This window comes from Eucyclogobius newberryi, unplaced genomic scaffold, assembly GCF_026437365.1.
Source record: "Eucyclogobius newberryi isolate DKJ021-1_F unplaced genomic scaffold, fEucNew1.0.hap1 SCAF_10, whole genome shotgun sequence".
Taxonomy (NCBI): domain Eukaryota; kingdom Metazoa; phylum Chordata; class Actinopteri; order Gobiiformes; family Gobiidae; genus Eucyclogobius; species Eucyclogobius newberryi.
The window spans coordinates 37670692-37698296 of record NW_027315724.1 but is presented as its reverse complement, the minus strand read 5'-3'; the positions used below and the strand labels follow the sequence as shown (position 1 = coordinate 37698296).

Genomic DNA, 27605 nt, shown 5'->3' with positions numbered 1-27605 from the left:
CGCGGTGTCTCTTCGGACTGTGAGCGTCTGAAGCCCGTTACGACCTGCGCCGTGTCCCGCAGCTTTGTCCCGCAGCTTTGTCCCGTGTCTACGTCAGTCCGTGCACTTCTCCCGCACACGCGCTCCGTTTTTCCGCTTTCCGTGAGTAAAAACCGACACTAACACTTTTTACGCGCACAATTTCCCCCGAACGCGTCTGTTTCTGTCCCGCGGTCGCGTTGTAAACAGCTCGACGGGAAAAACACGACACAAAGTCCCGTTTCCCGTCACGCGGCTCACGCGGCTGCACTTTGAGGCGCGAGGCTTTTGCGGGAGCGTTTTATCCGTGCGTGTGTTTTTGTCCTGATGTTTTCACCGCGGCCTCCGTGAACCAGCGCCCGCTTTAAGAGCCCCGAGCTCGGCTGCGGCGGCCGCGTCTGACCGTCAAACCTCCAAGGCCGCGGTTCATCTGTCCCCGTGTGGTACTGACCCCCCCTGTGGTACTGACCCCCCCCTGTGGTACTGACCCCCCCTGTGGTACTGACCCCCCCGTGTGGTACTGACCCCCCGTGTGGTACTGACCCCCCCGTGTGGTACTGACCCCCCTTGTGGTACTGACCCCCCTTGTGGTACTGACCCCCCCGTGTGGTACTGACCCCCCCTGTGGTACTGACCCCCCGTGTGGTACTGACCCCCCCTGTGGTACTGACCCCTGTGGTACTGACCCCTGTGGTACTGACCCCTGTGGTACTGACCCCCCGTGTGGTACTGACCCCTGTGGTACTGACCCCCCCTGTGGTACTGACCCCCCGTGTGGTACTGACCCCTGTGGTACTGACCCCCCGTGTGGTACTGACCCCCACGTGTGGTACTGACCCCCCTGTGGTACTGACCCCCCCTGTGGTACTGACCCCTGTGGTACTGACCCCCCTGTGGTACTGACCCCCCGTGTGGTACTGACCCCCCCGTGTGGTACTGACCCCCCTTGTGGTACTGACCCCCCCGTGTGGTACTGACCCCCCCTGTGGTACTGACCCCCCGTGTGGTACTGACCCCCCCTGTGGTACTGACCCCTGTGGTACTGACCCCCCGTGTGGTACTGACCCCCCGTGTGGTACTGACCCCCCCTGTGGTACTGACCCCTGTGGTACTGACCCCCCGTGTGGTACTGACCCCCCGTGTGGTACTGACCCCCCCTGTGGTACTGACCCCCCCTGTGGTACTGACCCCCCGTGTGGTACTGACCCCCACGTGTGGTACTGACCCCCCTGTGGTACTGACCCCCCCTGTGGTACTGACCCCCCTGTGGTACTGACCCCCCCGTGTGGTACTGACCCCCCCTGTGGTACTGACCCCCCGTGTGGTACTGACCCCCACGTGTGGTACTGACCCCCGTGTGGTACTGACCCGCCGTGTGGTACTGACCCCCCCGTGTGGTACTGACCCCCCCGTGTGGTACTGACCCCCGTGTGGTACTGACCCCCCCTGTGGTACTGACCCCCGGTGTGGTACTGACCCCCCTGTGGTACTGACCCCCCGTGTGGTACTGACCCCCGTGTGGTACTGACCCCCCCTGTGGTACTGACCCCCGGTGTGGTACTGACCCCCCTGTGGTACTGACCCCCCGTGTGGTACTGACCCCCCGTGTGGTACTGACCCCTGTGGTACTGACCCCCCGTGTGGTACTGACCCCCCCTGTGGTACTGACCCCCCCGTGTGGTACTGACCCCCCTGTGGTACTGACCCCCCGTGTGGTACTGACCCCCCCTGTGGTACTGACCCCCGGTGTGGTACTGACCCCTGTGGTACTGACCTCCATCGCCACTAAAATAATGTTTGGTTCAAATGTCAGAGGTTTTGAATTTTTATTTGGATAAAAGTGTAAAAATGTCGTTGGAGAAAAACAGTGAAAAGTAAAGACTTTATAATAAGTGTTTGCTGTGACCCGACCGACATGTTTCAAGTCGGTCGGTAAATTCTTAATTTTTTTTTACTTTAAAGGAAAAAAAAAGATCCAAATTTTGCCATTTTTTTGACTGAGTGACCGCCAGGGGTCAGAGGCTTCAACAGTCCAGGGGTCAGAGGCTTCAACAGTCCAGGGGTCAGAGGCTTCAACAGTCCAGGGGTCAGAGGCTTCAACAGTCCAGGGGTCAGAGGCTTCAACAGTCCAGGGGTCAGAGGCTTCAACAGTCCAGGGGTCAGAGGCTTCAACAGTCCAGGGGTCAGAGGCTTCAACAGTCCAGGGGTCAGAGGCTTCAACAGTCCAGGGGTCAGAGGCTTCAACAGTCCAGGGGTCAACACAGGGACATGTGGAGGATTTATGTGTGTTATTTGTCCCTTGGGATGAAGGACAGATTTACCAGCTATTAAATGATTCTACACGGCACTTTAGGAAAGAGCGGTCGGAGAGTCGGTGAAATATTAGAGAGTCGGTCGGGTTACGACAAACAGACCTATTATTCTGCTCAGCCTAAACAAACAGCTTTTATGGCTCGTTTATTGTGTTGTGTCAGTTATTATTTCCTTTTATTGCACGTGATGAATGTGGATTAACTCGTGGTTGTAATTACATATTTAAAATGAGATCGTCACAATGTCAATAATATTGTTTTAAAGACATTTTTAATGTTGAATAATCATTTCCAGTTTGTCTCTTATTGTTCTGACGCTCGTTAAACTAACGACGTTTGAGTGTTTCCTGGACGATTGATGTTGTTAATAATTCAAGTGTTATTTACTTTATGTTCAAATGTAACTTTAATGTAATGTTCCACTTTATGTCTTTATATTTGTGGCTCATTCCAGGTGTTTGAACTTTGAGCTTAAATCACTCACATTTGTTTGTCCTTAAACGTCTTTGTGTTTGACTTAAGTTAAAGACTTAGGTTAAAGCCCCCTGATGTGGGCCCCCTGATGTGGGCCCCAGGTTTGGGTCCCCCATGTGTCCAAACATGAAAACCAGGAAAAGTCCAGGGCTAAACCCGAACGAAACACAAAGCTCTAAAGCCCGCCCTCGTCCCCTCCCTCGTCCCCGCCCTCGTCCCCGCCCTCGTCCCCGTCCTCCTCCCCGCTCTCGTCCTCTTCCTCGTCCTCGCTCTGCTCTGGTCTAAGCCGCGCCCATCTGCTCCGCCTCGTTATGATCCTTTTTGGTTGAGGGTGGTTTCGACCCAGATGTGGGCGGGGCTGGACAGATGGAGCGGTCACTGCAGGTCGTGTCCAGGGGAAAGTGTCGAGGGGATTTGACCTGACAAACTCTTTACTTTACATATGTATATATTTATATCAGACAATGAGATTTAAGTCTTTTTGGACTAAAAACACTTTAAATGTGTTTTTAATCACGTTCTGTTTCTTCACTTTTCCCTCTCAGATTCTTCTTCTTCTCGTCGGCCATGTTGGACTGAGACGGGCCGGTCACCGTGGATACAGACTTGCGGTCACCGTGGATACAGACTTGCGGTCACCGTGGATACAGACTTGCGGTCACCGTGGATACAGACTTGCGGTCACCGTGGATACAGACTTGTGGCGGGCGTGGTCCGGTGATGACCTGAGCGCTCCAGGCCACACGGGGCAGCAGAGAGCGTTCACGTCCAGCTTCACGGCGTTGGTTCGGGCGCTGGACAGAAGATGACCAGTCTGTTCAGGAGGAGCAGCAGCAACGGGGGGTCCAGGGGCGGGGCCCACCTGAACAACAGCCGGCCCAGCAGACAGGTCCCGCCCACCACACATTGTGTCACATGTCTGCTTTAACGATTCAGATCAATAATGTCGCTTTATTTGTATTAAAACTGTGTGTCTTGACCGCTCGTGTCTTGACCGTGTCTTGACCGTGCGCGTCTTGACCGCTCGTGTCTTGACCGCTCGTGTCTTGACCGCACGTGTCTTGACCGTGCGCGTCTTGACCACGTGTGTTTTGACTGTGTCTTGACCGCGTGTCTTGACCGCTTGTCTTGACCACTTGTGTTGACCGTGTGTGTCTTGACCTGTCGTCTTGACCGCGCGTGTCTTGACCACTCGTCTTGACCGCTTGTGTTGACGGCGTGTGAATGACCGCTTGTGTTGACGGCGTGTGAATGACCGCTTGTGTTGACCGCTTGTGTTGACCGCTTGTGTTGACCGCGTGTGAATGACCGCTTGTGTTGACCGCGTGTGAATGACCGCTTGTGTTGACCGCTTGTGTTGACGGCGTGTGAATGACCGCTTGTGTTGACCGCTTGTGTTGACCGCGTGTGAATGACCGCTTGTGTTGACCGCTTGTGTTGACGGCGTGTGAATGACCGCTTGTGTTGACCGCGTGTGAATGACCGCTTGTGTTGACCGCTTGTGTTGACGGCGTGTGAATGACCGCTTGTGTTGACCGCTTGTGTTGACGGCGTGTGAATGACCGCTTGTGTTGACCGCGTGTGAATGACCGCTTGTGTTGACCGCTTGTGTTGACCGCGTGTGAATGACCGCTTGTGTTGACCGCTTGTGTTGACCGCTTGTGTTGACGGCGTGTGAATGACCGCTTGTGTTGACCGCTTGTGTTGACCGCTTGTGTTGACGGCGTGTGAATGACCGCTTGTGTTGACCGCTTGTGTTGACGGCGTGTGAATGACCGCTTGTGTTGACCGCTTGTGTTGACGGCGTGTGAATGACCGCTTGTGTTGACCGCTTGTGTTGACGGCGTGTGAATGACCGCTTGTGTTGACCGCGTGTGAATGACCGCTTGTGTTGACGGCGTGTGAATGACCGCTTGTGTTGACGGCGTGTGAATGACCGCTTGTGTTGACGGCGTGTGAATGACCGCTTGTGTTGACCGCTTGTGTTGACGGCGTGTGAATGACCGCTTGTGTTGACCGCGTGTGAATGACCGCTTGTGTTGACCGCTTGTGTTGACCGCGTGTGAATGACCGCTTGTGTTGACCGCTTGTGTTGACCGCTTGTGTTGACGGCGTGTGAATGACCGCTTGTGTTGACCGCTTGTGTTGACCGCTTGTGTTGACGGCGTGTGAATGACCGCTTGTGTTGACCGCTTGTGTTGACGGCGTGTGAATGACCGCTTGTGTTGACCGCTTGTGTTGACGGCGTGTGAATGACCGCTTGTGTTGACCGCTTGTGTTGACGGCGTGTGAATGACCGCTTGTGTTGACCGCTTGTGTTGACGGCGTGTGAATGACCGCTTGTGTTGACCGCTTGTGTTGACCGCGTGTGAATGACCGCTTGTGTTGACGGCGTGTGAATGACCGCTTGTGTTGACGGCGTGTGAATGACCGCTTGTGTTGACGGCGTGTGAATGACCGCTTGTGTTGACGGCGTGTGAATGACCGCTTGTGTTGACCGCTTGTGTTGACCGCTTGTGTTGACCGCTTGTGTTGACGGCGTGTGGTCAGGTGCGGCGCCTGGAGTTTAACCAGGCCATGGAGGACTTCAGGACCATGTTCCCGACCATGGACTATGAGGTCATCGAGTGCGTGCTTCGCTCCAACAACGGCGCAGTGGACGCCACCATCGACCAGCTGCTGCAGATGAGTCTGGACGGACACGGCTCGGACGACAGCTCCGACTCCGACGACAGCATCCCCCCAGAGGTCAGGGGGTCAGAGCGGGGCTGTAGTGTGGTCAGAGGTCAGGGGGTCAGAGTGGGGCTGTAGTGTGGTCAGAGGTCAGGGGGTCAGAGCGGGGCTGTAGTGTGGTCAGAGGTCAGGGGGTCAGAGTGGGGCTGTAGTGTGGTCAGAGGTCAGGGGGTCAGAGCGGGGCTGTAGTGTGGTCAGAGGTCAGGGGGTCAGCGGGGCTGTAGTGTGGTCAGAGGTCAGGGGGTCAGAGCGGGGCTGTAGTGTGGTCAGAGGTCAGGGGGTCAGAGTGGGGCTGTAGTGTGGTCAGAGGTCAGGGGGTCAGAGTGGGGCTGTAGTGTGGTCAGAGGTCAGGGGGTCAGAGCGGGGCTGTAGTGTGGTCAGAGGTCAGGGGGTCAGAGTGGGGCTGTAGTGTGGTCAGAGGTCAGGGGGTCAGAGCGGGGCTGTAGTGTGGTCAGAGGTCAGGGGGTCAGAGTGGGGCTGTAGTGTGGTCAGAGGTCAGGGGGTCAGAGTGGGGCTGTAGTGTGGTCAGAGGTCAGGGGGTCAGAGCGGGGCTGTAGTGTGGTCAGAGGTCAGGGGGTCAGAGCGGGGCTGTAGTGTGGTCAGAGGTCAGGGGGTCAGAGTGGGGCTGTAGTGTGGTCAGGGGTCAGAGTGGGGCTGTAGTGTGGTCAGAGGTCAGGGGGTCAGAGCGGGGCTGTAGTGTGGTCAGAGGTCAGGGGGTCAGAGCGGGGCTGTAGTGTGGTCAGGGGGTCAGAGTGGGGCTGTAGTGTGGTCAGAGGTCAGGGGGTCAGAGCGGGGCTGTAGTGTGGTCAGAGGTCAGGGGGTCAGAGCGGGGCTGTAGTGTGGTCAGAGGTCAGGGGGTCAGAGTGGGGCTGTAGTGTGGTCAGAGGTCAGGGGGTCAGAGTGGGGCTGTAGTGTGGTCAGAGGTCAGGGGGTCAGAGCGGGGCTGTAGTGTGGTCAGAGGTCAGGGGGTCAGAGCGGGGCTGTAGTGTGGTCAGAGGTCAGGGGGTCAGAGCGGGGCTGTAGTGTGGTCAGAGGTCAGGGGGTCAGAGCGGGGCTGTAGTGTGGTCAGAGGTCAGGGGGTCAGAGTGGGGCTGTAGTGTGGTCAGAGGTCAGGGGGTCAGAGCGGGGCTGTAGTGTGGTCAGAGGTCAGGGGGTCAGAGCGGGGCTGTAGTGTGGTCAGAGGTCAGGGGGTCAGAGCGGGGCTGTAGTGTGGTCAGAGGTCAGGGGGTCAGAGCGGGGCTGTAGTGTGGTCAGAGGTCAGGGGGTCAGAGCGGGGCTGTAGTGTGGTCAGAGGTCAGGGGGTCAGAGCGGGGCTGTAGTGTGGTCAGAGGTCAGGGGGTCAGAGCGGGGCTGTAGTGTGGTCAGAGGTCAGGGGGTCAGAGCGGGGCTGTAGTGTGGTCAGAGGTCAGGGGGTCAGAGCGGGGCTGTAGTGTGGTCAGAGGTCAGGGGGTCAGAGTGGAGCTGTAGTGTGGTCAGAGGTCAGGGGGTCAGAGTGGGGCTGTAGTGTGGTCAGAGGTCAGGGGGTCAGAGCGGGGCTGTAGTGTGGTCAGAGGTCAGGGGGTCAGAGCGGGGCTGTAGTGTGGTCAGAGGTCAGGGGGTCAGAGCGGGGCTGTAGTGTGGTCAGAGGTCAGGGGGTCAGAGTGGGGCTGTAGTGTGGTCAGAGGTCAGGGGGTCAGAGTGGGGCTGTAGTGTGGTCAGAGGTCAGGGGGTCAGAGTGGGGCTGTAGTGTGGTCAGAGGGTCAGAGTGGGGCTGTAGTGTGGTCAGGGGGTCAGAGTGGGGCTGTAGTGTGGTCAGAGGTCAGGGGGTCAGAGCGGGGCTGTAGTGTGGTCAGAGGTCAGGGGGTCAGAGCGGGGCTGTAGTGTGGTCAGAGGTCAGGGGGTCAGAGCGGGGCTGTAGTGTGGTCAGAGGTCGGGGGGTCAGAGCGGGGCTGTAGTGTGGTCAGAGGTCGGGGGGTCAGAGCGGGGCTGTAGTGTGGTCAGAGGTCAGTCAGGGGGTCAGAGCGGGGCTGTAGTGTGGTCAGAGGTCAGGGGGTCAGAGCGGGGCTGTAGTGTGGTCAGAGGTCAGTCAGGGGGTCAGAGCGGGGCTGTAGTGTGGTCAGAGGTCAGGGGGTCAGAGCGGGGCTGTAGTGTGGTCAGAGGTCAGGGGGTCAGAGTGGGGCTGTAGTGTGGTCAGAGGTCAGGGGGTCAGAGCGGGGCTGTAGTGTGGTCAGAGGTCAGGGGGTCAGAGCGGGGCTGTAGTGTGGTCAGAGACACTGACCTTTGACAATAAAAACTCAGTAAAACAGATTATTTGAGTTCAGCTCCTGTTCTAGGATCTTCTGAGGCTGGACGTCCTCGAGAGGCTGGACGTCCTCGAGAGGCTGGACGTCCTCGAGAGGCTGGACGTCCTCGAGAGGCTGGACGTCCTTGAGGCCGGGCGTCCTCTTGAGCTTTTGTGTTCTGTTCTCAGATTCTGGAGCGGACGCTGGAGCCGGACAGTTCAGACGAGGAGCCGCCGCCCGTGTACTCTCCCCCGGCCTACGACATGCACATGTACGACAGGAAGTACCCCGAGGCCCCGCCCACGCCGCCACCACGGTGTGTCTGTGTGTGTGTGTCTGTCTCTGTCTGTCTCTGTCTCTGTCTCATATAAACAGTTACTATAGCAACATCAAAAAGACAGGTGTCCCGTGTTAAAGTCTCTGACCTTCGCAGGTTTGAAGCTCAGCCTCCTCCAGGTCATCACAAAGTCACAAGTTACAGAAACTGGAATCCTCCGTTGCTGGGCAACCTGCCCGACGACTTCCTGAGGATCGTCCCACAGCAGCTCGACGTCGCCACGGTAACGCATCATCGTCTTAACAACGTTCCATCATAAACAGCAGCAAATTGTGCACATTACATCACTGGTCTAGTCCCGGTTTAGACCAAAAGGATGTTCACTAATTACCCTCTTCTTTCCCAGAGTTCTCAGACCCTGTCGCAGCCCTCGTCCTCGTCCTCTGTGTCTTCAGCGGGACAGTGGACAGCGCCCCCCGGCTCCGCCCCTGGTACTGCGGCCTCAAACGGCCCCGCCTCTGAACAGGACAAGAAGCTGAAGCAGTATCTGGAGGACGAGCGCATCGCCCTGTTCCTCCAGAACGAGGAGTTCATGCGAGAGCTGCAGAGGAACCGGGAGTTCCTCCTGGCCCTAGAGAGAGGTGAGGCCCTCTAAGTCACGAGGCCCTCTAAGTCACGAGGCCCTCTAAGTCACGAGGCCCTCTAAAGCGGGCTCCACACCGCGGCCGCCGAGGCGTCCAGTTTCCATTCTAAGTCTATGTAAACGCGCGTTGAGCGCGTAGTGCGTCATCAGCGGCGCGATCTGGTGCGTTTTTATACGCTCTCGGCGCTTTGGGCGCGCAGCCGAGGCAGCCGAGGCGTAAAAAGCGGCTGGCGCGAGGTGCTCAGATATGCTCATGTCTCTGCAGTAGCCGCCACAGCAGCCAATCAGAGCTGACGTACGTGTCATGGAATTAGACATACACCCGATGCTATTCCTTAACACATTGAGAACACAATTCAACTTAGAATATGAAACGACACAGAAACATCAGACATTTGTGTGGCATGCATGGGAGAAAACGCGGGGACTGTGTCAGCCAGGCCGTTGTAAGGAGCCTGGCTGACCCTCCTGCGTCTCACCCCCGCGTCTCACCTCGTTTTTTCTGCTGGTTGGTTTTATTAGATATTCTGGAATAGGCGGGTCACATTTCTCATTGGTCAGCCTCACATCAAGGCACTTGGTATTTTTCCGTAGAGATAAAGCCTGCAAGGGGGGGTGCAACTCCCCCCCTGGGGCAACATCCTTTGGCCCATCTTTATGATACCTTCACAAACAAATGCAGTTTGTCACACACCCGTTCTTCTCTTAGACTAATGATGCAGATAAAATATCACTATTATGCAGATAAAATACATCACAGAAATATACTCATATATTCACATTTTATCACATTTCCCTCCTGTTTATCAAAGCATTAGTCTACTGTCTCATATGCCAAACATATTATTCTTTTCAGTTTTCAACATGTCTTTCATATTGGTGTTAAAATGACACTTTTACACTTAAAAAGTGATGCACATTTCTCAACATTGAACAAAATTATTTTCTCTCGGCCCACAACATGTCTACAGCATTACTGTCCTAAATTTTGAGTCAGATTGGTCAATCTCTGTAATTTGACAAACAGACAATTTATCTTGTCTATAATTTTGTGCGGTGTGATGGGAGATATAAAAGTACAAGCGGAAAGCCCTTAAACCCGCTGCTCTCTGGTCAGTCAGTTTGACTCGTCAGGGACCTCTGGACACCCCAATAACATCAAATACGTAGTATCAGGTGCTACTGGAACCAGATTGTCCACTAACCTCTCGACCTTGACCCTGCGGTATGGTTCTGGGTGATGCTGATCTTTGTTATGACCATGGCTGGCCACAAAAGGGATACATAGGCACAACGTCCCACAAGTGTCTCCACACCACCATACGTCCTCTCTTGGTTCCTTAAGAGACCTCCTCCCGCTGCTCGCTTCGGTCACACCTATGACACATATGAACTGGTACATTTACCATCTCAATTCATAATCTCATTAACATTACATGTAGTTATGTTGTAGCAGATAAAAAACTCTCTTAGTTAGTGCAAACAACAGTGGCTGTATAATATGCCATTGTGTTTCTTCAGCTACTGTCATGTCAATTATACATTGTACATTATACATTATGCATTATGCATTTCATAACCTTTCATGTTGATCACTTATTTTCTTCCCTCTATATTCCATGTCTGTGTATGTTGATCGATTGTCCCGATTGTCCCGATTGTCCCGTGCATAATACAGGTGTTCAGCACCCATATTACCGTCATCGCTGTGATGATGATAACTGTTGATTCTTTTTCCACAGAGTATGGTACTCTGCGCACCGTAGCCTCTGGCTCTCGTTCATCGTAGCAGAGTATCGTACTCTACCGTAGACTCTGGACAAAACTCATACAAACGAAGTCCTGCGTCTGCGATGTTATGGATCTGCCGCTGTGTTGTCCAGACATTTCTCTCACTTTCCCATGAGAGCACCCATGATCTCGTCCCTCCAATGGTCAGTGTGAGGACGACACGGTGTGGCTCCGTCCCCTTGGCTGTCCACTTGGCTCCGTCTCTGTAAACACCACATCTCCAACACGTTCTCTGTGGTGATAAACAAAGTCTTTTCGACAGTTCAGTGTATTTCAAACAGTTTTCTTGTTTACAATTTTTTTTTAGTAATTATTGATTCGGAATATTTGTTTACACGTACATCCCTCCATTTGATAAATGGCTTTGCCCATTTCTCAAACTTCTACATTTAACCAAAATTCAATAATCCAGATAGTTTACAACGTTCACTAATCCAGGATGTAATCAAGGAAGAGATGGAATTGCGTCCGTCACTCCACTCCGCAATGTCACCTCTTGACCTTTCACAGTTCAGTGGTCACATCCCTGGCTGAGCCCCCCTTCCACGGCGCTGGCCCCCACCCTGTGTGTCTGTAATCCGACACTGCCTCTGCGATCTGTAACTTGTAAATCTGTTTTACCACCATTTGTTTCAAACTCCAAATGTTTCAAAAATCTAAATGTTTCAAACTCTAAAAGTTTCAAACTCTAAATGTCTCAAACTCTAAATGTCTCAAACTCTAAATGTCTCAAACTCTAAATGTCTCAAACTCTAAATGTTTGGTCTCCACGTGTGCGCGCGTATGTATGTATGTGTGTGTGTGTGTGTGTGTGTGTGTGTGTGTGTGTGTGTGATTCAAATACATCAAACAATAATAATTATCTCAATAATTCCCCCGTTGAGCCGGCCATAAGGGTCAGTTCACAACTTTGAATTCTTCACATAATTAATAATTTCACATCTCCTCTGTGGGTGTGGCCTGAATAAAGTCACACATCTAATGTAATATGTTCTAATCTTCTATATGTGCTTCAGGTGAGTTTCAAACTCAATCTCTCACACCTGCTCATGTGGTACTTTACAAACATTGTGTATTAGTTTGTTCTAGCAAGTCTATATGTGTATTAACAAATCAAAACGATCCTAAACCTTCCCCTTGGTTATAAGGCACATCATTTTGTATCAACCCTTTTTTCCCCTTGTCTCTCTCTCTGTCTTTCCTCTCGCAACGGAGGAAACACCCATTTCCAAATTTCTAAACCTGCTTTTTCTTTCTCTCTTTTCACTTACTCTTACCCTCACTTGTAACCTGCTTTTACTTTCTCTCTGCTGCTGATATAAGTATCAGACGCTGCATCCCCTGGGATTCCAGTTAGTTATCTTTAAAATATCCCTGTCATTCTGCTTCTAAACTCATGTATTGATTACCCATCCCCCTGTTTAGTTTTCACTATCTTCAGGTAATCTGCGGGTCTCAAAATGTATTCTTCTGCATTACACTCCTCCCCCCGGGTCCGTCCTGACTCCGTCCTGAGTCCTGTAATGTTAAGTTCCTGTTATCACTGGTTTTCATAACTTCTATAGCGTCTAAATTTAGATGATATTGTCTTATTTAAATCTATTCAATTCTTGATTGAATCTCCACAATCCTTCAGGTAATTCCTTTAGAATGTCAAATTCTTTCGCTGTTAATTTTAACTTTTCCCTATTACTCATCAATCAACCCCCCCTGAGGTGTTGCCGTTGATACTCAAAGATAACGACATCTGCTCCATCCTGAGTCCTCCAGATTATTTGCCAGTCAATAGCCCCTGTTATCTCTGACTATCTTTATGACTTGGTGTCCTGTTGTCTTTAGTTAATGACCCATTCATGTCTTTCCAAGGAGGACATCAGACGTCACTATTTAACTTATTCCCTCACTTACGTCTACATGCAATACGAGGTTTCCTCATGATAATACAAATAAGTTACTGATATAACTTTTACTATCACTTTACTTACTACTCATTCTATGTCCAAAAACTTCAGTAGTCACTCATTTAACCATATTATCACTTCCCAGGCCTGTGCCTGCATTTGATTCTAAATTTAAAAACACTTTTGTCTTTTCGTCCTGTACTTTCATCTAGTCATGCATTATGGTTACATAATAAGTCCAAAAGATAATTTTGTCAAGTCCAAAAATAAAACAAAACAAATCGTGGCTTTGTTTGGTGCACACAAAAAACACAATACCGTAAAAACACAACTTTTGTATCTATGTCGGGGACAGGAAGTGTCCTGTCTTGTCTGTGATCACATTCCCCAAAATATTGGCCATCTATAAAAATCTGAATTCATCTTCATCTCTTATCAAGTTTAATAAAATCTTTATAATTGACTGTTGTCAATCAAACAAAACCCTAAATTTGTTGAAATACTAAAATTTAAAACCAGCTGGGTTTAGTTTTCCTTATTTCATCAGTTCAGAGCGTCCTCTGAACTGCTTTCCCTTCTCCTGTCTTGTTGACCCCCCTTATCTCCCCCTCTCTGCCACGTCATCTGAGCATACTGGAAGTCTCCCTCCAAAATCCTCTTATGACTTTTCCTTTGTCTTTTTACAGTTTGGGGTGATAATTTTGGCATTATGTGGTCTCGGTCGTCTGAGAGAAATGCTACTTGCTTTACAGTCACGTCATATCTCAAGCTTCTAGTAGAATTTCTTATTGATTTTCCACCGGAGATAATGCTAGATGTTTAAAGATTCACCCGTGACTGCAAATTTTAGATCTCTCAGAATAACGCCTTGTGACCCTTGTATGATTAATTGTGATTCTCACACTCGTTAGTGAATCACTTATTAATCCTCATTCACACATTCACACTTCTCTCTTACTTACTTCGCTCGTGCACAGCGCTTACATTCACACATATTTCCTCAGTAATATTAAACTGGGTATTTCCTCAGTAATACCTAACTGCCTTGCTTATGTGAGAAACTTATCTCGTCCATAAGTCTACAATATTTTTCCAGTAAATATCAAACTAATGCATAAAACGTTTTATGGCTAACTCTTTTTCACACACAAAGTTTTTGTCTGACCTTCCTTGTCGCCTGTGTTCTCCTGCTGCTTCGAAACGACGCGCTCTCCTCGCGGAGACTGAGGTGCGATGGGCGGCCACGGGAAAAGTGGACTTCTTTTAGCTGTGCACAGACTTCACCGATTCACCCGTCAATCTCCGCGAAGGGGCTGCTTGTCGTCCGGCTCGATAGGACCAGAAAATGTCATGGAATTAGACATACACCCGATGCTATTCCTTAACACATTGAGAACACAATTCAACTTAGAATATGAAACGACACAGAAACATCAGACATTTGTGTGGCATGCATGGGAGAAAACGCGGGGACTGTGTCAGCCAGGCCGTTGTAAGGAGCCTGGCTGACCCTCCTGCGTCTCACCCCCGCGTCTCACCTCGTTTTTTCTGCTGGTTGGTTTTATTAGATATTCTGGAATAGGCGGGTCACATTTCTCATTGGTCAGCCTCACATCAAGGCACTTGGTATTTTTCCGTAGAGATAAAGCCTGCAAGGGGGGGTGCAACTCCCCCCCTCTGGGGCAACATCCTTTGGCCCATCTTTACGACCCCTTCACAAACAAATGCTGTCACACACCCGTTCTTCTCTTAGACTAATGATGCAGATAAAATATCACTATTATGCAGATAAAATACATCACAGAAATATACTCATATATTCACATTTTATCACAGTACGTCACTCGCATTTCCGGTATTCCCTGTGGAATTCCCCAGGAAGAGCCACTTCTTCTTTGCTCGTCAACAAGACGCAGCTCTTGAAGCAAATGGTGGTATTTGCCAAACTCAGACCGTCTCTGCAGTATCTGGTGTTCCCAGGCACGTCGCCGCTGAGCCTGGGCCTCCGTGTGAGGGTTTTGATAACCAAATACGTGAAAACACTCTTGATATCTCGAAAAACAATCTCGATATCTGCCATTTTACACAATGAAAGGCCACGACAACAACTCCACTGCGCATGCGACAACACCTCTACTGTGCATGTGCGCAGACTGCATGTGCGCAGACTGCTCGAGCGCGCCTTGTACGCGCGCCTGTGTACAGTGCACGGGGCGTCGAGGATGCGCGTCCGGTGCGTGAACTTTTCAAATGCACAAGCGCTCAAATTCTGCGTCGGGCGCGTTTAGGCGTCTGCGGTTTGTACGTACCACTAGTCACGAGGCCCTTTAAGTCGGGTTATAGATGACCTTAAATGTAATATACCTCTCCTGACCTGCAGGTGGTGCTCATGATGTGTTCTGTCTGTTTTAGATCGCTTGAAGTTTGAGTCAAAGAAATCTCGTTCTCATTCCTCCAGCGTCACGGACGGCTCAGGTAGAAACTCACGTCACCTCGTCCTCTTCTGAGTCTGTGTCTCGTCCTCTTCTGAGTCTGTGTCTCGTCCTCTTCTGAGTCTGTGTCTCGTCCTCTTCTGAGTCTGTGTCTCGTCCTCTTCTGAGTCTGTGTCTCGTCCTCTTCTGAGTCTGTGTCTCGTCCTCTTCTGAGTCTGTGTCTCGTCCTCTTCTGAGTCTGTGTCTCGTCCTCTTCTGAGTCTGTGTCTCTGTGTCTCGTCCTAAAGACACTTTCTGCAGCTCTACTTCAAACTGACTCTTGCTTGTTTCAATCCCGTTTGTCGTTTGTTCTTCAGGAGAACATTGTTCTTCTGCTTCTTCGATGGAGGTTTCAGACGACGCGCTCTTCAGGGACAAACTCAAACACATGGGCAAATGTAAGACCTCTACACAGTCTGTTATGACCTCCTCACACTCTACACAGTCTGTTATGACCTCCTCACACTCTACACAGTCTGTTATGACCTCCTCACACTCTACACAGTCTGTTATGACCTCACACTCTACACAGTCTGTTATGACCTCCTCACACTCTACACAGTCTGTTATGACCTCCTCACACTCTACACAGTCTGTTATGACCTCACACTCTACACAGTCTGTTATGACCTCCTCACACTCTACACAGTCTGTTATGACCTCCTCACACTCTACACAGTCTGTTATGACCTCACACTCTACACAGTCTGTTATGACCTCCTCACACTCTACAGTCTGTTATGACCTCCTCACACTCTACACAGTCTGTTATGACCTCACACTCTACACAGTCTGTTATGACCTCCTCACACTCTACACAGTCTGTTATGACCTCCTCACACTCTACAGTCTGTTATGACCTCCTCACACTCTACACAGTCTGTTATGACCTCCTCACACTCTACACAGTCTGTTATGACCTCCTCACACTCTACACAGTCTGTTATGACCTCACACTCTACACAGTCTGTTATGACCTCCTCACACTCTACAGTCTGTTATGACCTCCTCACACTCTACACAGTCTGTTATGACCTCACACTCTACACAGTCTGATATGACCTCACACTCTACACAGTCTGTTATGACCTCCTCACACTCTACAGTCTGTTATGACCTCCTCACACTCTACACAGTCTGATATGACCTCCTCACACTCTACACAGTCTGATATGACCTCCTCACACTCTACACAGTCTGATATGACCTCCTCACACTCTACAAAGTCTGTTATGACCTCCTCACACTCTACACAGTCTGATATGACCTCCTCACACTCTACAAAGTCTGTTATGACCTCCTCACACTCTACACAGTCTGTTATGACCTCCTCACACTCTACACAGTCTGTTATGACCTCCTCACACTCTACACAGTCTGTTATGACCTCCTCACACTCTACACAGTCTGCTATGACCTCCTCACACTCTACACAGTCTGTTATGACCTCCTCACACTCTACACAGTCTGTTATGACCTCCTCACACTCTACACAGTCTGTTATGACCTCCTCACACTCTACACAGTCTGATATGACCTCCTCACACTCTACAGTCTGTTATGACCTCCTCACACTCTACACAGTCTGATATGACCTCCTCACACTCTACACAGTCTGTTATGACCTCCTCACACTCTACACAGTCTGTTATGACCTCCTCACACTCTACACAGTCTGATATGACCTCCTCACACTCTACAGTCTGTTATGAACTCCTCACACTCTACACAGTCTGTTATGACCTCCTCACACTCTACAAAGTCTGTTATGACCTCCTCACACTCTACACAGTCTGTTATGACCTCCTCACACTCTACACAGTCTGTTATGACCTCCTCACACTCTACACAGTCTGTTATGACCTCCTCACACTCTACACAGTCTGTTATGACCTCCTCACACTCTACACAGTCTGTTATGACCTCCTCACACTCTACACAGTCTGTTATGACCTCCTCACACTCTACAGTCTGTTATGACCTCCTCACACTCTACACAGTCTGTTATGACCTCCTCACACTCTACACAGTCTGATATGACCTCCTCACACTCTACACAGTCTGTTATGACCTCCTCACACTCTACACAGTCTGTTATGACCTCCTCACACTCTACACAGTCTGTTATGACCTCCTCACACTCTACACAGTCTGTTATGACCTCCTCACACTCTACAGTCTGTTATGACCTCCTCACACTCTACACAGTCTGTTATGACCTCCTCACACTCTACACAGTCTGATATGACCTCCTCACACTCTACACAGTCTGTTATGACCTCCTCACACTCTACAGTCTGTTATGACCTCCTCACACTCTACACAGTCTGTTATGACCTCCTCACACTCTACACAGTCTGATATGACCTCCTCACACTCTACACAGTCTGTTATGACCTCCTCACACTCTACACAGTCTGTTATTATTATGCTTTATAGTAGTTTTTCATGTTTCCTGTTGTAAAACGTCCGTCTGAAATGGCATGTGAAGTGTCCATAAACAGCCAGCAGAGGGCGCTATTCTCACCTAAAATGCAGAAATGTCTCTTTATGACACAAGACTGTTCTGTTATTTAACTTTTGCCAGATCAATAGTTAAATATATTTAATCTCCATTTGCTTGAATCTAAAGTAAATATATCGTGTCTGATTACGACATTCTGAGGTGTTTTCTCCACAGCGACCAGGAAGAAGCTTTTTGAAATCGCCCGGACGTTTTCAGAAAAGACCAAGAGGAGAAAATCCAAGCGTCGAACTCTCCTGAAGCACCAGCCGTATCCTTTCACTTCACGTACAGTCACTTTCCCCGTCTTTTTACTGTATTTACACTTTAACCGCTTTCCCGCTAAGATTGGGCACTGCCAACTCCACGGCAAACCTCCTCGACGACGTGGACGCGGCTCCCTGCGGTGAGGCCCGGTCCGGACCGGACGCTCGTTAGCATTAGCGTTAGCGTGGTTCTGATCCTAAATTCTCCTTTTATAAACACAATATTCAGTCAAACAATGATTTACAGGACGAATATTCCGTCAAATGTACTTTTCTGAGCGTGTATCTTTGTCTTAACATCATCAAAAACGGCTGGAGTCGCGTTAGCTTTGTGTTAGCTTCTCGTTAACTTGTTTAGTGTCTTCTCAGAGTCGTGTTAGCTTCCCGTTTACTCGTTTAGCATCTTCTCAGAGTCGTGTTAGCTTCCCGTTTACTTGTTTAGCGTCCTCTCAGTCGTGTTAGCTTCCCGTTTACTCGTTTAGCGTCTTCTCAGAGTCGTGTTAGCTTCCCGTTTACTCGTTTAGCGTCTTCTCAGAGTCGTCTTAGCTTCCCGTTTACTCGTTTAGCGTCTTCTCAGAGTCGTGTTAGCTTCCCGTTTACTCGAAGCGTCTTCTCAGAGTCGTGTTAGCTTCCCGTTTACTCTAAGCGTTTTCTCAGAGTCGCGTTAGCTTCCCGTTTACTCGTTTAGGGTCTTCTCTGACTCGTGTTAGCTTCCCGTTTACTCGTTTAGCGTATTCTCAGAGTCGTGTTAGCTTCCCGTTTACTCGTTTAGCGTCCTCTCAGTCGTGTTAGCTTCCCGTTTACTCGTTTAGCGTCTTCTCAGTCGTGTTAGCTTCCCGTTTACTCGTTTAGCGTCTTCTCAGAGTCGTCTTAGCTTCCCGTTTACTCGTTTAGCGTCTTCTCAGAGTCGTGTTAGCTTCCCGTTTACTCGTTTAGCGTCTTCTCAGAGTCGTCTTAGCTTCCCGTTTACTCGTTTAGCGTCTTCTCAGAGTCGTGTTAGCTTCCCGTTTACTCGAAGCGTCTTCTCAGAGTCGTATTAGCTTCCCGTTTACTCGTTTAGGGTCTTCTCTGACTCGTGTTAGCTTCCCGTTTACTCGTTTAGCGTCTTCTCAGAGTCGTGTTAGCTTCCCGTTTACTCGTTTAGCGTCTCTCTGAGTCGTGTTAGCTTCCCGTTTACTTGAAGCGTCTTCTCAGAGTCGTGTTAGCTTCCCGTTTACTCGTTTAGCGTCTTCTCTGAGTCGTGTTAGCTTCCCGTTTACTCGTTTAGCGTATTCTCAGAGTCGTGTTAGCTTCCCGTTTACTCGAAGCGTCTTCTCTGAGTCGTGTTAGCTTCCCGTTTACTCGAAGCGTCTTCTCAGAGTCGTGTTAGCTTCCCGTTTACTCGAAGCGTCTTCTCAGAGTCGTGTTAGCTTCCCGTTTACTCGAAGCGTTTTCTCAGAGTCGCGTTAGCTTCCCGTTTACTCGTTTAGGGTCTTCTCTGACTCGTGTTAGCTTCCCGTTTACTCGTTTAGCGTCTTCTCAGAGTCGTGTTAGCTTCCCGTTTACTCGTTTAGCGTCTCTGAGTCGTGTTAGCTTCCCGTTTAATCGAAGCGTCTTCTCAGAGTCGTGTTAGCTTCCCGTTTACTCGTTTAGCGTCTTCTCTGAGTCGTGTTAGCTTCCCGTTTACTCGTTTAGCGTATTCTCAGAGTCGTGTTAGCTTCCCGTTTACTCGTTTAGCGTCCTCTCAGTCGTGTTAGCTTCCCGTTTACTCGTTTAGCGTCTTCTCAGTCGTGTTAGCTTCCCGTTTACTCGTTTAGCGTCTTCTCAGAGTCGTCTTAGCTTCCCGTTTACTCGTTTAGCGTCTTCTCAGAGTCGTGTTAGCTTCCCGTTTACTCGAAGCGTCTTCTCAGAGTCGTGTTAGCTTCCCGTTTACTCGTTTAGGGTCTTCTCTGACTCGTGTTAGCTTCCCGTTTACTCGTTTAGCGTCTTCTCAGAGTCGTGTTAGCTTCCCGTTTACTCGTTTAGCGTCTTCTCAGAGTCGTGTTAGCTTCCCGTTTACTCGTTTAGCGTCTTCTCAGAGTCGTGTTAGCTTCCCGTTTACTCGAAGCGTCTTCTCAGAGTCGTGTTAGCTTCCCGTTTACTCGTTTAGCGTCTTCTCTGAGTCGTGTTAGCTTCCCGTTTACTCGTTTAGCGTATTCTCAGAGTCGTGTTAGCTTCCCGTTTACCCGTTTAGCGTATTCTCAGAGTCGTGTTAGCTTCCCGTTTACTCGAAGCGTCTTCTCTGAGTCGTGTTAGCTTCCCGTTTACTCGAAGCGTCTTCTCTGAGTCGTGTTAGCTTCCCGTTTACTCGAAGCGTCTTCTCTGAGTCGTGTTAGCTTCCCGTTTACTCGTTTAGCGTCTTCTCAGAGTCGTGTTAGCTTCCCGTTTACTCGAAGCGTCTTCTCAGAGTCGTGTTAGCTTCCCGTTTACTCGTTTAGCGTCTTCTCAGAGTCGTGTTAGCTTCCCGTTTACTCGTTTAGCGTCTTCTCAGTCGTGTTAGCTTCCCGTTTACTCGTTTAGCGTCTTCTCAGAGTCGTGTTAGCTTCCCGTTTACTCGTTTAGCGTCTTCTCAGAGTCGTCTTAGCTTCCCGTTTACTCGTTTAGGGTCTTCTCTGACTCGTGTTAGCTTCCCGTTTACTCGTTTAGCGTCTTCTCAGAGTCGTGTTAGCTTCCCGTTTACTCGTTTAGCGTCTCTCCGAGTCGTGTTAGCTTCCCGTTTACTCGAAGCGTCTTCTCAGAGTCGTGTTAGCTTCCCGTTTACTCGTTTAGCGTCTTCTCTGAGTCGTGTTAGCTTCCCGTTTACTCGTTTAGCGTATTCTCAGAGTCGTGTTAGCTTCCCGTTTACTCGAAGCGTCTTCTCTGAGTCGTGTTAGCTTCCCGTTTACTCGAAGCGTCTTCTCTGAGTCGTGTTAGCTTCCCGTTTACTCGTTTAGCGTCTTCTCAGAGTCGTCTTAGCTTCCCGTTTACTCGTTTAGGGTCTTCTCTGACTCGTGTTAGCTTCCCGTTTACTCGTTTAGCGTCTTCTCAGAGTCGTGTTAGCTTCCCGTTTACTCGTTTAGCGTCTCTCTGAGTCGTGTTAGCTTCCCGTTTACTCGAAGCGTCTTCTCAGAGTCGTGTTAGCTTCCCGTTTACTCGTTTAGCGTCTTCTCTGAGTCGTGTTAGCTTCCCGTTTACTCATTTAGCCTATTCTCAGTCGTGTTAGCTTCCCGTTTACTCGAAGCGTCTTCTCTGAGTCGTGTTAGCTTCCCGTTTACTCGAAGCGTCTTCTCTGAGTCGTGTTAGCTTCCCGTTTACTCGAAGCGTCTTCTCTGAGTCGTGTTAGCTTCCCGTTTACTCGTTTAGCGTCTTCTCAGAGGACGCTCGTTAGCATTAGCGTTAGCGTGGTTCTGATCCTAAATTCTCCTTTTATAAACACAATATTCAGTCAAACAATGATTTACAGGACGAATATTCCGTCAAATGTACTTTTCTGAGCGTGTATCTTTGTCTTAACATCATCAAAAACGGCTGGAGTCGCGTTAGCTTTGTGTTAGCTTCTCGTTAACTTGTTTAGTGTCTTCTCAGAGTCGTGTTAGCTTCCCGTTTACTCGTTTAGCATCTTCTCAGAGTCGTGTTAGCTTCCCGTTTACTTGTTTAGCGTCCTCTCAGTCGTGTTAGCTTCCCGTTTACTCGTTTAGCGTCTTCTCAGAGTCGTGTTAGCTTCCCGTTTACTCGTTTAGCGTCTTCTCAGAGTCGTGTTAGCTTCCCGTTTACTCGTTTAGCGTCTTCTCAGAGTCGTCTTAGCTTCCCGTTTACTCGTTTAGGGTCTTCTCTGACTCGTGTTAGCTTCCCGTTTACTCGTTTAGCGTCTTCTCAGAGTCGTGTTAGCTTCCCGTTTACTCGTTTAGCGTCTCTCTGAGTCGTGTTAGCTTCCCGTTTACTCGTTTAGCGTCTTCTCTGAGTCGTGTTAGCTTCCCGTTTACTCATTTAGCCTATTCTCAGAGTCGTGTTAGCTTCCCGTTTACTCGAAGCGTCTTCTCTGAGTCGTGTTAGCTTCCCGTTTACTCGAAGCGTCTTCTCTGAGTCGTGTTAGCTTCCCGTTTACTCGAAGCGTCTTCTCTGAGTTGTGTTAGCTTCCCGTTTACTCGTTTAGCGTCTTCTCAGAGTCGTGTTAGCTTCCCGTTTACTCGAAGCGTCTTCTCAGAGTCGTGTTAGCTTCCCGTTTACTCGTTTAGCGTCTTCTCAGTCGTGTTAGCTTCCCGTTTACTCGAAGCGTCTTCTCAGTCGTGTTAGCTTCCCGTTTACTCGTGTAGCGTCCAAGGCAGAGTTCTGGACGTCTCCAGCGCCGTCTTTAAGTCCTTAAACCATCGCCAGACTCGTTCTGACAGTTTTGTGTAAAGTATACGTTGTTTTTCCGTCTTGTCCAGAAGAGGGCGCTCAATCGAGGCGCGCGGCGACTCAGGAAGAGACGGAGCCACGCCCCGAGCCCGAATCATGGTACGTGTTTGATCAGACTTTTACTGCTTAAACCTTTTCTGTCCGTGTTTTACTCGTTTATTTACTCCCCTGTTTCCTTTTTAGTTTACTTTAAAATACTTAAAATATTGAATGAATCTGAGTAAAAACGGTGTTAAAATGTGGGTGTTCTGGGACATTCTTTGGGCGTAAAGCGGCGTGGAAACATCCAGCTTTATTTCATCATAATCGTTATCGTCTTTTATCTCTAAACTCAAACATACGTGTCATTTCCCCTTTGGTGTCTCTCTACTGCCCCCTGCTGTCTGAACCTGCTCCTGTGCCGCTGTTGCACCTCTGCAGTTAGCGTTAGCATCGTTGGGCTAATGTGGCTATGTGCAGTTTGAATATGACGGACTTTTGATTCACAAACGTCCTTTAGACGTGTTCAAACCACAAACGTTACAAACTGTAAATAACGTCTTTGTTTCAGATTTGGCTTCATCACATGACGACAAACGACCCGACGACGAGCGGAACAGAATCCACTCCATCTCTGAGGGACGTGGCCCCGCCTCTGTCCAGCCGAAGGATGGGCCCTTTACACCGCGGGCCCTTCTTTTCATCATGGGCCATTCTTTACACCGCGGGCCCTTCTTTTCATCATGGGCCATTCTTTACACCGCGGGCCCTTTACACCGCGGGCCCTTCACACCGCGGGCCCTTTACACCGCGGGCCCTTTACACCGCGGGCCCTTCTTTTCATCATGGGCCATTCTTTACACCGCGGGCCCTTTACACCGCGGGCCCTTTACACCGCGGGCCCTTTACACCGCGGGCCCTTTACACCGCGGGCCCTTTACACCGCGGGCCCTTCACACCGCGGGCCCTTCACACCGCGGGCCCTTCACACCGCGGGCCCTTCTTTTCATCATGGGCCATTCTTTACACCGCGGGCCCTTCACACCGTGGGCCCTCCTTTTCATCATGAGCCCTTCTTTGCCGACGAGGCGTTCTCCGGACCACGGCTCAGCAGCCAATCAGAGCCAAACACACAAATTTGGTCGACCAATCAGCATGCACCTCTTCACTTGTAAACAGTGAACTGTCATGGCGGACCATTGTCAAACACTGCCCGGCCCATTTAATGATAATATTCCCTTTTCTTCTAAAGCCGTCCTCACGCCGCGTCAAAAGCCTCCTGCGTTTTATGTGGCGAGCGCTGCGAGTCGGGGCGTCGGGCGCTCTGGACGCGCGTCCGAGGTGTCCAGAGCGTTGACGCAGAAAAGTTGAGCTATGTCCAACTTTTCTGCGTTGACGCGGCGCAGCAGCCAATCAGAGCTAACGCTCCAGTGACGCGCTGCACGACCCGGAAGAAGAGCCAAAACAAACAACGATTACAAAATCCTCAAGACGCAGCAAATAATGATATTGACTAAACTCTGCTCAGCTCTGAAGTATCTGCAGGTCCCAGACGGGCCCCGGGGCCCTTCACCTCCACTTATGGACTACTTATGTACAGTTAATAAACCAAAGCCATTAAACTCCATGTGCAGGGCGACTCGACTCCACTGAGCGTGTGCAGGGCGACTCCACTGAGCGTGTGCAGGGCGACTCCACTGAGCGTGTGCAGGACGACTCCACTGAGCGTGTGCAGGGCGACTCCACTGAGCGTGTGCAGGGCGACTCGACTCCACTGAGCGTGTGCAGGGCGACTCCACTGAGCGTGTGCAGGGCGACTCCACTGAGCGTGTGCAGGACGACTCCACTGAGCGTGTGCAGGGCGACTCCACTGAGCGTGTGCAGGGCGACTCCACTGAGCGTGTGCAGGGCGACTCCACTGAGCGTGTGCAGGGCGACTCCACTGAGCGTGTGCAGGACGACTCCACTGAGCGTGTGCAGGGCGACTCCACTGAGCGTGTGCAGGGCGACTCCACTGAGCGTGTGCAGGACGACTCCACTGAGCGTGTGCAGGACGACTCCACTGAGCGTGTGCAGGGCGACTCCACTGAGCGTGTGCAGGACGACTCCACTGAGCGTGTGCAGGACGACTCCACTGAGCGTGTGCAGGGCGACTCCACTGAGCGTGTGCAGGACGACTCCACTGAGCGTGTGCAGGACGACTCCACTGAGCGTGTGCAGGGCGACTCCACTGAGCGTGTGCAGGACGACTCCACTGAGCGTGTGCAGGGCGACTCCACTGAGCGTGTGCAGGGCGACTCCACTGAGCGTGTGCAGGACGACTCCACTGAGCGTGTGCAGGACGACTCCACTGAGCGTGTGCAGGGCGACTCCACTGAGCGTGTGCAGGGCGACTCCACTGAGCGTGTGCAGGACGACTCCACTGAGCGTGTGCAGGACGACTCCACTGAGCGTGTGCAGGACGACTCCACTGAGCGTGTGCAGGACGACTCCACTGAGCGTGTGCAGGACGACTCCACTGAGCGTGTGCAGGACGACTCCACTGAGCTAAAGTCTGGTCAGGAACTTGAGGTGATTTGATTGAACAAAGGTCTGAACATGTGACTGTGATTATCACTCTGGAACTCTCTCTTCATTAGTCATTTATTTGAATGAGAATCTGCTGATTCTCCATCAGAATGAAAGGAAGTGGAGCTCCGTGTTTCTAAGGCAACAGGAACTGTCTCTAAAGCCTGGACGGGACATTGAGCTCGTCCAAAAACATTTCATGAAGTTCAGATTCTGATCGAGGAGTTTTTGGGATTCGGTGACGTTCTGGGGGAGAATGTCCCGTGACTGCCCCCTGAAGGACGGTGAGCACGTTACCGCGGCGACGGCGCTCTCCTGCTCCGATCTCGACTCGACTCAAAAAAACAGCTGAGCTTTCAGGAGCGTCGGAGGAGGGAACACAATATCTGTATTATTCTATTAGTCTGTTTATATGGGTTTAACGTAAAGGAAACGCAGTACTAGCAGTACTAGCAGTACCAGTACTAGCAGTACTAGCAGTACTAGCAGTACTAGCAGTACTAGCAGTATCAGTACTAGCAGTACTAGCAGTACTAGCAGTACCAGTACTAGCAGTACCAGTACTAGCAGTACTAGCAGTACTAGCAGTACTAGCAGTATCAGTACTAGCAGTACTAGCAGTACTAGCAGTACCAGTACTAGCAGTACTAGCAGTACCAGTACTAGCAGTACTAGCAGTACTAGCAGTAGCAGTACCAGTACTAGCAGTACTAGCAGTACTAGCAGTACCAGTACTAGCAGTACCAGTACTAGCAGTACTAGCAGTACCAGTACTAGCAGTACCAGTACTAGCAGTACCAGTACGTCATAGTAAAGGTTCTTCCATGTTTAGTCCTCACAATATTGACTCGTAGATCAACAAATGAGTGAAGCAGAAATGTGACTACGTGAAGCGCCCTCTGCTGTTCCAGTCTGGGACTGAAGCTGAGACAGCGCCGTGTCGGTCTCTTAGAAATGGTCTAGTAAAGACTTTACTTTTCCAGTGTTGGACATCAGCTGCAGTGTGTGTCTGAGGCATGTTGTGTGTGTGTCTGAGGCATGTTGTGTGTCCCTGTGTGTGTCTGAGGCATGTTGTGTGTGTGTCTGAGGCATGTTGTGTGTCCCTGTGTGTGTCTGAGGCATGTTGTGTGTGTGTCTGAGGCATGTTGTGTGTCCCTGTGTGTGTCTGAGGCGCGTTACGCATCTCTGAGACAACTTGTGCGTGTCCCTGAGGTGCATTGTGCGTCCCCCAGGTGGGTTGTACGTGTCCCCCAGGCGCGCGCTGCGCGTCCCTGAGGCGCGTTTCGCGTCCACAGCTGTGTTCACGCGACAGGACTTATAATTATAAAAAATAACTATTTACCTTGAACTAGAAGGAACTCCAGCCCTTTCCTCACCTCTAGTGGCCAGACAGTGGCGTAGAATTGGTCTGAAGCGTCTGAATCGTGACCTCCTCGAGAACATTAGTCTGTACGATGTGTGTACGATGTGTGTACGATGTGTGTACGATGTGTGTACGATGTGTGTACGATGTGTGTACGATGTGTGTACGATGTGTGTACGATGTGTGTACGATGTGTGTACGATGTGTGTACGATGTGTCGTTTGGGGAGTTGTGAGCGACTTTGGCCTGAACAGTTTCCATGACGTGGAGTGTTTTTGGAGTTGAACGTGGGGAAAAGGCTCCATAATGAACCTTTGGTGCTTGTTCTATGCATTACTTTGATTTGACTCAAAGACGAGTTCCAAACAAAATGACCTTTTGAATTGGTTCCAAAAATGAGTGAATTTGAGTTTGATTCAACCCTTTAATGTTGCATGTGTTTCACTTTTATTATATTGTTTTATTCAGGGCAGAGTACAGTTCATACTTTGTGCACCTTTTAAACCTATTTTTTTATCTCCAGTTTACGCCTTTTTTCAACTGTGACATGTCTTTTGTGTTTAACGCTCGTCTCTTTTTCCAAACGTGATCAGACTCGAGATGAAGATGAATTTAATCTTAACGTTCCTGGTTAAATAAAGGAAAAAATTATCTGAATCATCAGGACTGTAAACGAAACCGATCTTTTTTAACAGACGGTGGTAATATTCAGTCCAAATGTTTAAAAAAGCATAAACCACGTCACATGTTTTGTTTAGTAAAGAATTGAGTGTAAAATGTGTAAATGTCTGTTTGGTTGTGTAAATGTGGCGACGCTGATGGTTTTTCCTTCAAAGTGTTTAGGACGCTGGAAAAAGCTCCAATATCATTATTATTAGAGCAAAACCCCAATCACGGATCCAAAAAGCACTTCAAATGTAAATATTCTCCGAGTTGAAGCTTCAGCCACATATTTACTCCTCCATTTGGTTTAAAACGTATTCAAAACTCACTCGACGCTCAATAGAAGGATCCGCTTGTCCAGTCTCGATGCTAAAATAAGCGTTAGCTCTAAACTTCAGCAGATGTAGTTTAGTTTAGATCAAACAGTTTGGGGTCTTCATGTTTGGGGTCTTCATGTTTGGGGTCTTCATGTTTGTTTGGGGTCTTCATGTTTGGGGTCTTCATGTTTGTTTGGGGTCTTCATGTTTGTTTGGGGTCTTCATGTTTGTTTGGGGTCTTCATGTTTGTTTGGGGTCTTCATGTTTGGCTCTTGTTTCCTGGTTAAACGTTTGTTCCCTTCAAACTGTTGAACTGTTTTTTACAGTGCAACGTTCACACTGCCATTTTTCTACAGCACATGTTCATCAGCCGCCATGACACTGACCGCAACGAGACTGACCGCCATGACACTGACCGCAACGAGACTGACCGCAACGAGACTGACCGCCATGACACTGACCGCAACGAGACTGACCGCAACGAGACTGACCGCCATGACACTGACCGCAACGAGACTGACCGCCATGACACTGACCGCAACGAGACTGACCGCCATGACACTGACCGCAACGAGACTGACCGCAACGAGACTGACCGCCATGACACTGACCGCAACGAGACTGACCGCCATGACACTGACCGCAACGAGACTGACCGCAACGAGACTGA

The 27605-nt window shown here is 50.1% G+C and overlaps 1 protein-coding gene across 2 annotated transcripts; it reads left to right on the top strand.

Annotated features, from left to right (window-relative positions):
* Positions 1–23807, top strand: cuedc1b (CUE domain containing 1b). Of its 2 annotated transcripts, none has more exons than XM_072456404.1 (12): positions 1–141; positions 3350–3693; positions 5355–5552; positions 7987–8114; positions 8232–8358; positions 8482–8716; positions 14823–14885; positions 15199–15279; positions 17562–17655; positions 17732–17790; positions 22078–22144; positions 22596–23807. In XM_072456404.1, coding segments are annotated over exons 2-12 (1137 nt in total). In that variant the 5' UTR covers positions 1–141; positions 3350–3609; the 3' UTR covers positions 22597–23807. The 2 variants fall into 2 exon arrangements, with proteins under 2 accessions (XP_072312505.1, XP_072312497.1); XM_072456396.1 differs by having other exon boundaries at positions 2–141; positions 22075–22144; positions 22596–23806.
* Positions 23808–27605: the final 3798 nt, after the last annotated feature.